Here is an 18,395-nt window from a genome sequence, read left to right on the forward strand (position 1 = left end):
TTTTAATGTATCCAGACACTGATGGGCTGTGTTGTTTTCTGGATCATATCTTGAGTGTCTTGCGGTAGTCAGCATTATTTCTTCAGCACTCCTGATGACTTTTCTACTTGTTACACCTCGTATGTATTCTGTGATTATACCAATATCCCTACGTAGTAATTCGATCTTTCCGAGCAGTCTTTTTTCCCAGGGTGCAATTCTGTTACCAGTTCATTCGTTATTAGTGCCCCGTCGTGCTCTGATCTTAACACCCATTACATTAGCAATTGCTGTTGCTGCACAGTAGATTAGCATATCGATGGCTTAGTGTGAAAACCTCGTATCTCATTAAATTACAATTTTACAGGAGAGGCAAAAAACTTATTTTCTGCATAATATAACCTAAAAACAAAAATTACCGCTACATATTTTTAATTCGAGCACATTGAGACAAATATCTGATATTGGCCTAGAGCTAAAAGTGTTAAATGTTGCTATTAAATTGGAAATACAAATATTAACTATGAAAAACACGTAAATATCCTTGCAGTATATAGAGCCTTTGCCCAAGTAACTATGATAACTTCGTATATCTTGATATACGTGTTTTTCATCTTAAATGAGGTTGTGTTTAATATTATTTACGAGGTTTTCATTTTTCATAGCTTATTGCACACCTCCAAATACTAGGTTGATACAGTACAAATCTTTTGATTTAAGGTTCATAAAATGTTTCTGTACACAGGACTACCTTTTACTGTTCACAAAAAACATTTCTGCAAGTCGAATCTCTCAAACAAATACTCCAAATTAAGTACCAAAGTCTTGGTTATAAATATACGTGGTATTCACAATAAATCAAGAGAGCTATTGATATACGTGGTTTCTTTTTTCGGCTGTAGAAAATAGTCTAGTGTATTTGGATTTTTTCTAACAGTTGTAAATCGTGAGATATAAGGTTTTCAAACTAAAACCACCAAAATGTAATTTTCGAAAAAAAAAATGAGATACGAGGTTTTCACACTAAGCCATCGATATGCAAATATTCTAACGTGTGAGCTTCTACGACATAGTTGGGTAGAACTTCAGTGTTCACAATTTGTAACAGCGCACCTAGTTTCTTACAAGAGTTTATTCGTGGTAGAGGTGGTCTGCTAAGTGGGTTTGTTCCATTAAACTCTTGTACGGCACGAGCCATTTCGTTCACTAGACTATCGCGCAACTCGTTGTTTTCCTGCTGTGTATTATCAGGTTGAGTTTCTGGCATAGGAATCCCAGGAATCTGCTCATCGAGGATTTGATTAGGGACTTGATCTAAAACTTGTTCTTGGTTATTAATCTCCCGTTCGACTTCGCTTTTGATCGAATTGGGTCTAGTCTCTGGGATAAGGTTGTTCCTTATGATTACCAGGTATTGATCTGGTACTCTTTGCTCCGATACTTGAATATCTGGGTATGACCTGCAAAATTCGGCATACAGCTGTTGTCGGTAGCCGATTGTTTCTTGACCGAGGTTTGTCACCTTGTAATAGAAGCGCAAAATGTTTTCATTAATGGACACAGTCCATTTCATGCGCTGCCTCGGTCGTCCCGCTTGAGTGAGCGCCGGCTGATGATCCAGCGCAGCACCTTCGGCGGGTGGAGCTCTTGTTGTTTGGCTCGCTTGTGGTTGTGGTTGGACTGTAGCTGATTGTATGACAGGGGCCCGCCTCCTCAACAACCTGCCACCGACGTCCCGTATGCTGTCACGTCCAGCGCCGGCTCCAGACGTGCCCTGGCGATCCCCATGCAGCGATCCTAAACATAAATTGTTTATCTCCATTCTAATGGGTGTGCATTTTATACCTACTGCCAGGTGTCAGTTTGTGTTCCACGGCAAGTATCCCTGCTACTCTCTGGGTATTGGCGCTACGAATACCCAGAAAGCATCCCCCACTCGCAGGGGGCCGCGCCTGATAGAAGAACTGACAAAAAACTCCCACAGGATATCTATGTATTATTAATATTATTTATAATTTAAACATATTAAAGTATTTATATATCTATGTATATATCTAATAATATATCTATGTATAGATCTAGTAATATATATATATATATATATATATATATATATATATATATATATATATATATATATATATATATATATGTATTATTAATATTATTTAAAATTTAAACATATTAAAGTCAGAATTCTGTATTAGTTTTTTGAAGTTAAATTAAATGTAAGACCAAATACTTACGATATCGGGATAGTATCACGAGGTTTTTTCCTGGTTTTCAATCGTGATTTACTATGGAATCTCTAACGCGAGAATTTTACCGTCATCGTTGCATTTGGTTGTCTTTTTAAAGACAGATCACATGCTGTAATTTTTTTGTGACGGATATTCTTGAGTTGGGATTGATTTCATGTAATCGAATGAACTATCTTTTAGTAAAGTCGTCCCAGGAACGCAACTCATAAATATTGGCGATATCATTTTAAAGTCTCCTACTTTAAAATGTATAGTATACGTCTGAATTGCCAATATAAATGAGTCAGATTAAATAAATTATTAGAGGAATTTTTTTACTTAGCAACAACATTTTTGTTTATTTTAGTAGTATTTTGTATTTTGACAACGAAACCCGATTTGGGCTTCGAAACGTTAATAAAATCATTTTTTAGTAAAATTGTGGCTTATTCCCATTAAAAATAGTTGATTACAAAATTCAATATTTAATCTGGCTAATCGATTTTCGTGGTAAAAAATCACAAAGAAGAGAGTCGGACAATACCAATATGGATTCACAGAAGAAAGATCAACAATAGATGCTATACACACAATAAAACAAATAATGGAAAAAGCAAATGAATACAAACTAGAATTAAAAATAGAGAAAATAATTAATGACAGTCCTGGAAAAATTAACAATCCTACATAAACTCAAAAAATTAATACATATGACAATGGGAAATACCAAAATTAGCATAAAGACACAAAGAGGGGAGACAGATGAACTCATTATAAATAAATGAGTGAAACAAGGAGATGCCTTATCTACAATACTGTATAATCTAGCTTTAGAATATGTACTACGGAATATAAATAAAGGAAACCTAAGAACAAGAGGTGGATAAATAATCGTCTACGCAGACGATACTGTTATTGTTGCAAAAAATAGAAACATAATGAAAGAGATGCTAGAAGAAATTAAAGAGAAACGGGAGACAATGGGAATCAGATTAAATCAAGAAAAGACAAAAATAATAAGACTAGGGAAAACAACAATAAAAGGAAAAACCAAAATAACGAATTCAGAGTTTGAAGATGTAGAAAACATTTCAAATATTTGGGAGTTTCAATAAGTAAAACCGGTGAAAGGATGGCAGAAATAAAAGAAAAAATACTGACAGCGAATAAAGCTTATTGTGCAAATAAAACATTACTTAAAAAGCAAAATAATGACTACGAAACATTCAATGGTCGTATGTATTCTTTTACATTATCCAGTCATCTTATTTTAGGTCTTCCTCTACACCTAGGCCATAGTGGTGTCCAGTTAGTTACCCTTCTCAATATATCTGAGTGTGGGCGTCACTGTATATGTCCTATCCATTCCAAGCGAAGATATTTTATGTATCTGACTATATTCCCCCTCCCCCTTGATTCTTCTTTCGGCATTTGTTTTCATTCTTATTTCTCCTTATCTTGTTACATTGTGGCCCAATATCGTTTAGCATTATTTTTCATTCAAATTTCAGAGATCTATCCTCCTCTTTCTTGTTAGTCGTCGTTGTTTCCATCCCATATGTAACTACAGGCCTTATTAAGGTTTTATGTTTTCATCATTAGCACAGAATTAATAAAAGAAGGCGGAGACTCCCTATTGAATGCGATACACGAACTTATAGTGAACATGTGGAATAATAAACAACTGCCACAAGACTGGAATACAGGAGTAATCATTCCACTACATAAAAAGGGAGATCAGCTTCAATGTAAAAACTACCGGGCAATAACGCTACTGACTGTGGCATATAAAATACTGTCAAATATTGTGTATGAGCGATTGAGACCATATGCGGAACAAATAGTTGGGGGATATCAATGTGGTTTATGCAGGCAGAAGTCCACAATAGATCAGATCTTCGTTTTGAGACAAATCTTGGAAAAGACTAGTGAATTTAATATAGAAACACATCATTGACTTTGAGAGTGCCTATGATAGTATCCATCGAGAATTTCTGATCAACGCCCTGAAAGAGTTTAATATTCCAACTCATCTCATTGACGTTGTAAAAGAAACACCTAAAGTACAAAGCAGGGTTCGAATTCAAAACGCACTAACAGATACAATCCATGTTAGAACGGGCCTACGATAGGGAGATGCCCTATCCTGTATTCTATTCAACATCACATTAGAGAAAATAATTAGAGAGTCAAAAGTCATCACCAGAGGAACAATAATAACAAAATGTGTACAAATATTGGCATTTGCAGATGATGTTGATATCATAGTCAGAAGCAAAAGAGAAATGATAGAAGCATTTAATGCTATAGAAAGAGCGGCACAAAACAGTGCGCTAAATATTAATGAAATAAAAACCAAATACATGAAGGCTAGCAAATTGACAGGCCAAAGAAACCTACAGAATCTGACAATAGGAGACTATAACATCGAAAGCGTAAAAATTTTTACATATCTAGGTTCACTAGTTACCACAGGTAACAATGCCAGCGAAGAAGTTAAGAGAAGAATACATATTGCTAATAAAACATATAATGGACTCATTAAACATCTAAGATCTAACAATATCACGAGAAAAACCAAATGCAAAATATACAAAACCCTGATAAAATCGGTCCTTATATATGGATCAGAGACATGGACGCTGTCGAAAAGCGATAAGAACTTATTAGGTACGTTTGAACGAAAAATCCTTAGACACATATATAAGGGGGTGAAAGAAAATGACGTATGGCGCAGAAGATATAATTTTGAACTATACGCAGCATACAACGAACCCGACGTCATAACATCCATAAAGATCGGACGTCTGCGCTGGATGGGCCATGTTGAACGAATGTTGGAGACCGAAACACCAAAACATATAATGAAGCAAACACCAGTAGGGAGAAGGTCAAAGGCAAGACCCAAACTTAGATACATGGAACAAGTGGAACAAGATCTAAAAACACTTGAGATTACCCACTGGAAGAACAAAGCAAGCAACAGAACAGAATGGCGGAAAATCCTAGAACAAGCCAGGACCCAAAAAGGGTTGTCGAGCTACTGATGATGATGATAATGATGATGATGATGATGATGATGATGATGATGATTTTCATCTTTATTCTCTTACTTCTTGCTTCTCAGTAGATTTCTATTAATTCCTTATGTTTTGTTGCCTTTCAGAATTCTTTCCTGCGTTCTCTCTTATTCGGTTTTCCCTATTGTTACTCCCAAGTAGCTAAAGGTGGATACAGTTTCAAATTTATGGTTCTGTGTTATTAGACATTTGTGAGTTGTAGTGTTGTCCTTCCCTATCGTCATGTATTTTGTTTTGTGCTGGTTTATTTCTAGCCCTATTGTCTTCGCTTCCTTAATTTTTCCACTGATTTTGTAAGTGCCATCTTCGTCTTCACTATAATGACTAGATCATCTGCATATGCTATTACTTGAAGTTGATCTATATTAATGTTTTGTTTGCAAAGTTTGTCTTCCTTATGATTACTTCCAATATCAGGTTAAAATATACCTAGAAGCAGCACTCAACAAATGGAAGAAAAACTGTACGAATATGGGCATACCACTAACGGACTCAACTTTGTACATGCTGTACTTTGCGGATGACCAGGTGATCATTGACTGAAGATCTTAGTTACATGGTGCGAAAACTATTAGAAAGGTTTACAGAGTGGGGTTTAGAAGTGAATATGGAAAAAACGGTACCCCGTCAAAATAGCCCCGTCGAAAAATCTCCGACAAAATAGGCCCGACATAATATCCCGCACACAAAATAGTCTGCAGACAAAATAGCCGCGGAATAATAGCTTGCCCACAAAATAGCCCAGACAAAATAGTCCCGACAAAAAAGCTCCCTTCAGAATTCATCATGAAATAATTCCTTAAAAATACATTTTTTCGAAAATGGTAATTATCCTCTATTAAGGTGTTTATCAACTACATTAAAGAAAAATGGTCTTTTCAGAGAACTCGAACTTTGTTTTCTGTTTCGATTAAATGTGTTCTACTTTTCGATTAAATTCAATGTTCAAGCCAGCTCCCGCCGCCAGCCATCTGCCTCTTGGAAGTTTGAACATTTAATTTAAGCGAAAATCAATGTTTATTTGTGATATAAACATTTTTGTCTCATTTTTGACAGCAGTAAAATGTATTTTGAATTAAATAAATTACATACATTCTTCTTTATTTTGTCAAATAATTTAAGTTACAAAAAAAGTTTTTGGACACCTTGTATAAATAATTATGTAAATGTTTATATTACTGAATAGATAACTAAATAACCTTTCAAATGAGCTAGCACACGACCCATATTCTTATTTAAAAAAATCATCGATTACGTCATCACGCCCAGATGGATGATGACACTAGTATGAAATATATACCAAAATATCGTAATTCAAAAATACAAATCGACCTGTTTCATGATTTTTCCTTAACGTTGCGGGTTTACGAAATAACTAATTTATTCCTTTAATTTGCACCATACTCTAAGTCTGAATTGCCGATATGAATGAGTCAGATTAAATTATATTCTTAGAAGAATTTTTTTACTAAGCAACAATATTTTTGTTTAATTTATTAATATTTTGTATTTTGACAACGACATCCGAAGTGGAAATCGAAACGTTAATAAAATAATTTTTTTAGTTAAATTGTGGCTTATTTCCCAATTAGAATACTGATTTAAAATAAATATGGTACTCCGTTAAAAGGAAAAACTTTTTATTGGGGGTGTTTTCGCCGGGCTGTTTTAGCCGGGGCTATTTTAACCGGAGCTCTCTTGACCGGGGCTATTTTGTGTGTGATCTATTTTGTCGGGGCTATTTTGTTTACGGGCTATTTTGTCGAGGCTATTTTGTATCAGGGGCTGTTTTGACGGGCCATTTTGACGGGTCACGGGAAAAAACTGAGTACATGAGTATGGGAGGAGACCAACATAGCCTCCTAGTAGAGGAAAATCAAGAAATAACATGTGAAGACTAAAAATACCTGGGAATAAAGATCACTCAGGACGGAAAATTAGATGCAGCTATTAAGGAACGAAATATACAGGGAAGGAAAGTCATATCCTTACTGAACAGCGTACTGTGGGATAAAAACATCTATAAGGAAAATAAAAGAAGAATATACAACACTCTAATAAAAAGCATCACAACACATGGATGCGAAGTTTGGCCCCTAAAAGATAGAAAAGAGAAAATGCTTAGAACAACAGAAATGGACTTGTGGCGCCGTTCGGAGGGAATATCTAGACGCTACAGAATAACAAACGAGAGAGTCCGAGAAACCATGGAGGTTACACATATTATTGTTGACGACATCAGAACGAAATAACTCAGCTGGTATGGACTCGTAAAGAGAATGCCGGAGAATAGAATGCCAAGACAGATTCTCGAATGGCAACCAAGAGGTAGGCACAGACCAGGAAGGCCTAGAAGAAGTTGGAGACAGGGAGTTGATAAAGAAATCAGGTTAAACATTGTTGGGGAGAGAGTGACACCAAATGAAAGTAGACGATTGAATTTCTTTTCAATTCCAGCTCCACCATTATCTTACACATATTTCGAGTTATTCAACCCGCATCAGGAAAACTTGTAGAATGTAAAAAAATATATTCCTGAAACCGTGCATTTTCGATGATGTCTTGGCATATCTCAATAATTTTTTTAATTAGCTGTATATTTTAGCATACGTCTCTTATAAACCAGTGGTTTTTAAGTAAAAAAGCAATATGTAATACACTGCAATGTTTAACATTATAGTTTTTATGAAAAAATAATTTTGAACAAAAAGTTGATTGTATCCAAATACTTTTTAAAGTAATTTTATTCTATTTGCAGGACATCACAATGAGTAGCGAATATGGATACGATAACTCGTCAATCGATGGGCAATTGTCGGTGGTGTATTCATTAAATCCAGATCAAAAGCTGACTCTATGCGGAAAAGTAAACGATAATTCTAACTCAGTGACCTATAACTACACGTACAATGTTTGGGCGGAACACATTGCGACGAATTTAAATTTAAATTCCACGGGCGATTTTTACTGGAATCCCAATGCTTTGGGCACCGAACATATAACGAATTACCAGCGATCATATTTACCTTCATCTGTATCGGAAACACTGGCCAAAATTAACCTGCTAAATAACGAAATTGAATTGAAGGTAAGGAAATTTGTTTTAATTACAATCCACAAGGAACAATTAATTTCCTGTAGTCGCCTGTATAGTATTTATAATGTCAGTTGAAACATTTCATTCCTACGCGATTTATAAGGGCAGTTCAATGCCATCATCATCATCATCATTCAGCCTGTACTTGTCCACTGCTGAATGTAGTTCACCCCAAAAATTCCTGTCCGGAGCCGCTTGCATCCAATTTTGGCATATCCGCTTCAGGTCAGCTGTCCATCTTGTTGGTTGTAGTCCTCTGCTTCGAAAGGCATCCTGTGTGGTTCTCCACTCGAGAATACGTTTCGTCCATCTGCTGTCCCTCGTTCGCGCTATATGCCCTGCCCATTTCCATTTTAAGGTCGATATTCTTTTGATTGCGTCGGTTATTTCTGATCTACGGCGCAATTTTGTGTTGGCTATTCGGTCTCTTAAGGTTAATCCCAACATAGACCGTTCCATTGCCCTCTGTGTTGTTCGAATTTTGTTTGCGGACGTCTTGGTGAGCGTTAGCGTTCCCGCACCATAGATTAGAACTGGCAGCATACACTGATGAAACACCCTTATCTTCAAGCAGATGAAAAGAGCTGATTTGAAAAGGTCTCTTAGTTTTCCATAAGCTACCCAAGTCAACCCTCTTCTACGTATTAACTCATTGGTCTAGTTGTCTCTACTTAAGATATGTTCAATACCATATTTACCAGTAATCAAGTTAAATTATAAATAACACGCGACAATGTTTCAAACGTATCTGAACAATCCCCGTACTTCGTACGAGAGAGATGAAATAAACAGAAAATGAAAGGTAAAGCAAATAAAATAAATATTGGGCATTGACATGTTATTCAAAAGCACCAATATTTTACATGCTACTTGGACATTCGATATCGCCGGCGACGGTCGGAGGGTGTCCCTACATTATATGTCATGAAAAGGTAAGATAAATACTGCTTGACTTGCGTGATTTATGCCAGTGTTGTACAGCTATTAATATTTGTATAGTGTTTTCTATTTTATTGTCCAGATTTAGCCATACGGCTCACACTCCCTCTAAGGGAAAAATTCACTCATCCCAGATACCTAGGGTATCAAAAGGGTTGAGCTCTAGTGGAACTCTTTCCGTGTTATCGAGCCCTAGGAGACTTGATACGCCGGAGTATCTCCCAAAAATTTTCGTACGCATCTATTACGTAATGTCCTATCCAGATTTAGCCGTACGGCTAACACTCCCTCTAAGGGGAAAATTTACTCATCCCAGATACCTTGGGTATGAAAAGGATTGAACTCTGGTGGAACTATTTCCGTGTTATCGAGCCCTAGGTTACTTGACACGCCGGAGTATCTCCCAAAAAATTTCGTACGCATCTATTACGTAATGTCCTATCCAGATTTAGCCGTACGGCTAACACTCCGTCTAAGGGGAAAATTTACTCATCCCAGATACCTTGGGTATGAAAAGGATTGAGCTCTGGTGGAACTATTTCCGTGTTATCGAGCCCTAGGTTACTTGACACGCCGGAGTATCTCCCAAAAAATTTCGTACGCATCTATTACGTAATGTCCTATCCAGATTTAGGCATACGGCCCACACTTCCTCTAAGGGGAAATTCACTCATCCCAGATACATAGGGTATCAAAAGGATTGAGCTCTGGTGGAACTCTTTCCATGTTATCGAGCCCTAGGTGACTTGATACCCCGGAGTATCTCCCAAAAATTTTCGTACGCATCTATTACGTAATGTCTTATCCAAATTTACTCATACGGCCCACACTCCCTCTAAGGGGAAAATTCACTCATCCCAGATACCTAGGGTACGAAAAGGATTGAGCTCTGGTGGAACTATTTCCGTGTTATCGAGCCCTAGGTTACTTGACACGCCGGAGTATCTCCCAAAAAATTTCGTACGCATCTATTACGTAATGTCCTTTCCAGATTTAGCCGTACGGCTAACACTCCCTCTAAGGGGAAAATTTACTCATCCCAGACACATAGGTTATCAAAAGGATTGAGCTCTGGTGGAAGTATTTACGTGTTATCGAGCCCTAGGTGACTTGATACACCAGATTATCTCCCAAAACTTTTCGTACGCATCTATTATGTAATGTCCTATCCAGATTTACTCATACGGCCCACACTCCCTCTAAGGGGAAAATTCACTCATCCCAGATACCTAGGGTATCAAAAGGATTGAGCACTAGTGAAACTCTTTACGTGTTATCGAGCCCTAGGCGACTTGATACGCTGGAGTATCTCCCAAAAATTTTCGTACGCGCCTACTATGTAATGTTCTATCCAGATTTAGCCGTACGGCCCACACTTCCTCTAAGGGGAAAATTGACTCATCCCAGATACCTACGGTATCAAAAGGATTGAGCTCTGGTGGGACTCTTTCCGTGTTATCGAGCCCTAGGTGACTTGATACGCCGAAGTATCTCTCAAAAATTTTCGTACACATCCCGACGTCGAGAGTAGCACAGCTTTGTGAATAGTCTCGTAAAGATTTTCATTTAGACCCAGCTTTTTGATGTTTTCTATAATACCATATCCTATTCTTAGTATTACTATTATTTTTTATTGACATATTATAATGTATGAATTAAATTATTTTTGTTGTTACAATATAGTATGTTGACAAGTTTTTGTACGCTAGGTACTTTATGAGCATTTTACCAAAATACTATAACCATATAATGTATAACAAAAAATTTTAGTAAAAAATCCTTTATAAATGGTGTATTTATTTAAAAGAACTCTTTCAGTTTAAATCACAGAATGTTTTCGGAATAAATATTTCATCTTGAGTGCTGCTGAAAATGGATAAAAAGATGGAAGGCAACCGTAAATACGTACATCTGACTATTTGGTCGTCATCAGTATGGTACAGCCAAGTTAGAAAAGGAGTGAATTATTTTTATTTTTTTATAAGATATAAGCTCCTTGCTTTTAAAAGCATATTACTATTTGCCTTCCGAAAACTTACATGGTGATAATCAAAATATAAGTCAACAAAAAATCTAGTCAGATTTTTAGTAAGTTTAGTAAGAAAGCGTTTGATAGAGTGAGAATATTCGGGACGCGATACATTGATTATATGAAAAGGGAATATCACTGGATTTAGTAAAAACCATTGAGAATAATGCAAAGATAACATAGCTATGGTAAGATGTAAAGGAAAACTATCGCAGCCTATCAAGTATGAAGCTGGCATTAAAAAGGAGATTCGCTGAGCTCATTAATATTTAATCTGATAATGGATGAAATCATAAAGAAAGTTAAAAAACAAGATATACAGTATGTCCCTGTAAGTTGTATCCATATGGAAAACTTTTTTATTATTAATTTTACGAAAAAAAGTTATTCTTTATAAAAAGCTCTGCATGGTCCAAAACCTAAGATTTAACCATCAAATATCAAATTTTTTGAATATTATACGAGGTATGTCAAAAAGTTTGAATTTCACTCAAGAGTAAAGTAGCTTTATTTTTCACAATATTGAAAATTTCTATTATGAAAAGTTGTTTGGAATTAAAAACTGTATTCTAGTATGCAATTACATCCTTCTAATTGAAAATTTTTTTTTGAAAAAATTTGGGTAACTAACATTATTTTCGGTTATTTTAATTCAGATAACTCTTTTATTATTAATTTTACGAAAAAAAGTGATTCTTAATAAAAAGTTTTGCATGACCTAAAATCTAAAATACAACCATCTTTTGTCAAATTTTATCAATTTTATACGAGGTATGTCAAAAAATATGAATTTCGCTCAAGAGTAAAATACGTTTATTTTTCACAATATCGAAAATTGTTATTATGAAAAGTTATTTAGAATTAAAAACTATGTTTCAGTATGTAATTACATTCTTCTAATTGAAATATTCTGAACTATAAAGGTACCAGGCCAATTGTAACAAAAATTTACCACTTTGCAGTAGTATTTGTTGAACTAAAATGATAAGATGAAATGAATGAAGGAAGGGTGATGAACTGATAATGGAAGTATGGAGAGACAGAGGCAAACTGAATAGAGTTGGCTAGCAAGAGAACAACTTGACACTCAAGGATGGATACGGCTCGTTTGCATGCCTGTCAAAGAACAGTAGCTCAACCTAAAGAGAGATGATGACTAGAAAAGGGAAATCTTAAGATAAAAATATATGTTCAGAAAATAAATTAAATAAATATAATAATATAATAAAAATAGAAGAATATAGAAGATAAATAAAATAGACTGAATTGTGGGCGCCAGAAGTTGGAATGGACCAAACTTCCAGGTATCTTACACTGCTGTAAAATATTCAATATATTAAATTATTAAATTCAAAACTGGGAAAAAAAAATAATTGGTATACAAAACAAATAAATATTTATTATATATAACTATCTAGATTATTGACAACCTCTAAGTTATGACAAGTGTAACTATGTAACTCTAAAATGACAATGAGAAATAATTACCTATTGTGATATAAATATAATTACCTATTAAATTATTATTGGAGTAGCTTTCCTAGGAAGCATACCCTCAACTTACATCTAGGTTAAATGACAACCCTTCACCAAATAATAGTACGAATAAAATACGTACAGCCTAATTGAATACTACCTGATAATATAATAATAAAAATACCTAATATAAATAATATTTTTATATAACTCTCAATGAGTTGACGGGTAACAAGCCCCTAAATGAACCAACGTAGTACTGGATACAAAAACCCTTTTTTGACTAGTGGTTCTTAATAATAATAACAAGTAAAACTAGTACCGTCCTGGGGGGCTAGGTACTAGGGATGGATTCAAAGTTAATATAAAAAGGAAATGATTGATACGTTAACGTTAAATAATATTTGCAAAAAACTAATAAAAATTGATAAAGTATGAAAGCAAGTTAAATGATTTTAAAGTTAGAGAATTAAGACAATTATATATTTAATTTACATGGGAACAAGTCTAAAATTAATACAAACCAAGGGTAAAGAACATATATGTGGGAAGAATATTCGAGCTCGAAACTTCTACCAAGGAATTATGTAAATTTGGGGAACACTATCAACTTTAGGTATGGCTCTGATAAATTACAGTATACTTATGTTTTTGGAGGAAAGAAAAAATATATGTAATTCAATTATGAAAGTATAAGTATGCTAAATGTCCTGAAAAATTAAAAAAACAGTATGTCTTTATTTATCTATAAAAGATATCTTTATTTATCTATCTTAAATTTTGATCTAAATTTATCTTTTTTGACATACCTCGTATAAAATTGATAAAATTTGATATAAGATGGTTGTATTTTAAGTTTTAGACCATCCAGAACTTTTTATTAAGAATCACTTTTTTTAGTAAAATTAATAATAAAAGAGTTATCAGAATTGAAATAACTGAAAAAATAATGAGTTGTACCGGGTGTTCCAATAAGAATGGCTCTCGGCCATATCTCAGGAACCGTTTATAGTAGAGCTTTGAAATAAAAAATTTTATAACAAAAGTTGCCTCAGGAAAAGCCTGGAAATTATTTTCATAATTGTGGGACCACCGCTAGAGGGCGTAATTGAATATCAAAAATTAAAAAATCTAAATTTTACAAAATTTTCCTAATGAAGGGGCACTGGAAATCCGATCGTCGTATTCTTCATAAAATTCTACGCATATTTGATTTGACAAGTTTAGGTCTACCTTTGGAAATAAGAGGTGGGGGTGAGTGGGAACCTTGTTATGAAAAACTGACTGTGAGTCCGGTTCTGCTTAATCAAATTTTGCAAACTTGGTCTTGTTGAAGACAGATCTTTTTCGTCAATGTAAAATTTATGATTTCGAACCAACTTACTGAGTAATATGCCAGCTAGAAGGCGTTATTTAATTTTTTTCAGAAATCTAGTGTTCCTTGGAAAATATTAAATACAAACATGCATTTTTAATAGCATATTACAAAATTAGACAAAATTAGCAACAGAATAGCGAAAACCGCATGTTAATACCTTTTTTCTATCTCGAGATATCTTACAAAAGTGTAAATTTAAAAACATATCTGTTACTGTCACCGGTAAACGAAATTCATTAAAAGTAGTGTGCTATGGAAACGACAAAGAAACATTTTCCAGCTGTCAACGTATATTAGGTCTTTTCAACGGTTCTCATTTGTTTCGAGCCTCGTTCATATCTCGTATATTAATATTATACACGGATTATACGGCATATGACAGAGGCTCGAAACAAATGAGAAGCGTTGAAAAGCCCTATTACAAAGAAATAAAAACAACTATTTAGTGATGACATAAACGTTCAAATTTTTGCCCATCATTTTCGTTGTAAACATTTACTCTTTCAAGAGTAGATTGAACAGCAGTCTCAATTTCTGCTCTCCATATGCTTTGAATGGCGTGTAGTATTCTCTGGATAATGTATTCTAGAGTAGTGTATGATGGGCAACAATTTGAATATTTAGGTCGTCACTAAGTAGTTCTTTTTGTTCTGTGTTATATTTAATTTTAATAGTATTGTTTCTCTTTATATTGTTGTTTTAATTAATTATATTTTTATACGTTGACATCTGGAAAATGTTATTTTGTTTTTTCCACAGCACACTACCTTTCATTCACTTAGTTTATCGGTGATAGTAACAGTTATGTATAAAATTTACACGTTTCTCGAGATATCTTGAGATAGAAAAACGATATCGACATGCGGTTTTCGCTATTCTATTGCTAATTTAATCTAATTTTATAAAGTATGATTAAAAATGCATACTTGTATTTAATATTTTCCAAGAAAACTAGATTTCTGAAAAAAATTAAATACCGCCTCCCAGCTGGCTTATTACTTATTAGGATGGTTCAAAATTATCACGCTTACATTGAAGAAAAAGATCTGTCTTCAACAAGACCCAGTTTTCAAGATTTTATTTAGCAGAACCGGACTTACAGCCATTTTTTCATAACAAGATTCCCACTCACCCCCACCTCTTATTTGCAAAGGTAGAGTTAAACTTGTTAAATCAAATATGCGCAGAATTTGATGAAGAATACAATAATCGGATTTCCAGTGCCCCTTCATTAGGAAAATTTTTTAAAATTTAGATTTTTTTATTTTTGATATTCAATTACGCCCTCTAGCGGTGGACCCACAATTATGAAAATAATTTCCAGGCTTTTGCTGAGACAACTTTTGTTATAAAATTTTTTATTTCAAAACTCTACTATAAACGGTTCCTGAGATATGGCCGAGAGCCATTCTTATTGGGACACCCGGTACATAATTTAAAAAAAAAATTTTTCAATTAGAAGGATGTAGTTGCATATTAGAATATAGTTTTTAATTCCAAACAACTTTTCATAATAGCAATTTCCAATATTACGAAAAATAAAGCTACTTTACTCTTGAGTGAAATTCAAACTTTTTAACATAACTCGTATAATATTCAAAAAATTTGATATTTTATAGTTAAATCTTAGGTTTTGGACCATGCAGAGCTTTTTATAAGGAATAAGTTTTTTTCGTAAAATTAATAATAAAAAAGTTTTCCATATGGATACAACTTACAGGGACATACTGTATAATGAGAGAAAAGGAAATAAAGATAATATGCTACGCCGACGACGCCATAATAACAGCCAAAAATTGAAGACGACCTACAAAGATTAATTAAAGAATTCGAAAACACAGCGCTCATTTACAGTATGGTGATCTCAAAAGAGAAAACTAAACCGATAGTGATATTAGCGGAACCGAGACGATATAAACTGGTTGTAAATAGCAAAATAATAGAGCAAGTGATGGAAACGGAATACTTAGGAATAAAACTGTAAAGTTACGGAAAAGTGGAAAAAGAAGTACAAAAACAAGTGAATATGGCAAACAGAGCAGCAGGATGTGTCAACAACACAATCTGGAGAAACCAATACCTCACAACGGAAACGAAAACCAGGATATATAAATAAACAATAAGACCGATAATGACGTACACAGCGAAAACAAGAGCAGATACGGCGAAAACAAGAAGACTGCTGGAAACAGCTGAAATGAAAGTCTTACGGTAAATAACAAACCAAACTCTAAAAGACAGGGTAAGAAGTGAGGAAATGCGAGCGAGATGTGATATAGAGGAAATAAACATGTGGACTAAAAGAAGAAAAATAGAATGGAATCAACACATAGAAAGAATGACAGAAAATAGAATAGTATACGAATAGCAAGAGCCAAATCGCCTAATGCCTAATGGAAGAAGATCATTGGGACCACCTTGGAAAAGATGGTCGGACAACGTCAATTGGGGCTAAAAAAAACCGAAGTAAAACAGGCATGAGCCTATTTATGAAGTAGGAAGAAAAAGATATATACATGCTTTTAAAAGCATATTACTATTTGCCTTCCGAAAACTTGCATGGTGATCTCAACGTACAAGTCAACAAAAAATCTAGTAAGATTTTTAGTAAGATTTTTTGGGTGTAAATGAAGTTTTGAAAAGTTTCTTTGTTATTTTTATATACGGCATAAGCTATTTTTATTTTTGTAGTTTTCGTAATATTAGCCTACAATTCTCATATTTAAGAATTGTTGACTCGAACTTGTAGAAATAAGTCCTTAATAACTAACAATAATTAAAAGAACGGTCAAAAGTCCGATGATGTCTTTGCGATCGGCTTACACTCATAGAAAACGTAGTGCCTGTATCCCGTTGTAAAGTACTTGAATTGAAACTGATCAGTATTATTTTAAAAAGAATTTGTAACAAAGCTCATCGAATGATAACAAATAAAATACTTTCACAAATAGCTTTTCGTGTATAACAGTAAAATATTTGTGCGAAAAAATGATATTTTGTAACTTAATATCAGAAATAATAACGAAATTATGCAATATCTATTTAATTTTATTTATGAAGTTCTGTAAATCATAATAGAAGTACATGTTATAATTATTGTAATGGTGATTAAAATTTAAATTATAAATTACGATATTGGATATAAAAAGTGTTCAAATAATAATGCAAATTTATAATGAAAATACAATAAATTTGTGTACCAATTAAAAAGTTAACAGTAGATTTGAAGATAACAGTATAAGCTGCCATGTATGTATACACAGGCGGATAAAGGGGCGGGAAAGCCAAGTGATCACACGGGGTGCCAAATTTTGAGGGTTGTCGAGATAAAAATAATAGCCATTTGTATAACAAGGGAGGAAAGTGCTACTTTTCCTCCCGAGAATGAAGAATTCAAGGGAGAAATGGGCACTTTACTCCCATGTTATACATATGATTTTTCCACCTTCCTCAAGTCATAACAAGTCATTTTTCATTTTTAAATAATTTATTTATGTAACTAACTAACAAAATTTATTAGAGAACTAAAACTAACTAATAGGTACATTATAACTGTCAACTGTTAAATATAAGTCAAATATAAGTCAAATTATTAATGTAAACATTGTTAAATCAAAATAACAATTTACTGTTTTTTTACCATTCTGCAAAATACAGGTTGTTCTATAAATAAACGTTCAAATGTATAGATACTTATAATAGATAATAAAATATTGTATAGGGCGTCAATAAGTTATTTCATCAATGAAATATCATGACGTCACTTTTACTTTTACTCCCTAGGGAAGAAAAGTACGACTTCGCTCCCTACAATCAGGTCAGGAAAAGTATACTTTCGGTAGAGGTAAGTGAATAAATCAGAATCTGACAATAGGAATTATAACATCGAAAGCGTAAAAATTTTTACATATCTAGGTTCACTAGTTACCGCAGATAACAATGTCAGCGTAGAAGTTAAGAGAAGAATACATATTGCTAATAAAACATATAATGGACTAATTAAACATCTAAGATCTAACAACATCACGAGAAAAACCAAATGCCAAATATACAAATCCCTGATAAAACCGGTCCTTATATATGTATCAGAGACATGGACACTGTCGAAAAGCGATGAGAACTTATTAGGTACGTTTGAACGAAAAATTCTCAGACACATATATAAGGGGGTGAAAGA

At 34.0% G+C, this 18,395-nt stretch overlaps 1 protein-coding gene across 1 annotated transcript in view; it reads left to right on the plus strand.

Moving 5' to 3' along the window:
- LOC114337267 (uncharacterized) overlaps positions 1–18,395 on the plus strand; it is a 721,645-nt gene that overhangs the window by 450,606 nt on the left and 252,644 nt on the right. The window contains exon 39 of the mRNA XM_050641250.1: positions 8,058–8,387. Coding sequence (XP_050497207.1) covers positions 8,058–8,387 — 330 coding nt within the window. The remainder of the gene's footprint in view (positions 1–8,057; positions 8,388–18,395) is intronic.

The sequence above is a fragment of the Diabrotica virgifera genome, chromosome 10 (assembly GCF_917563875.1).
Source record: "Diabrotica virgifera virgifera chromosome 10, PGI_DIABVI_V3a".
In the NCBI taxonomy this organism is placed as follows: domain Eukaryota; kingdom Metazoa; phylum Arthropoda; class Insecta; order Coleoptera; family Chrysomelidae; genus Diabrotica; species Diabrotica virgifera.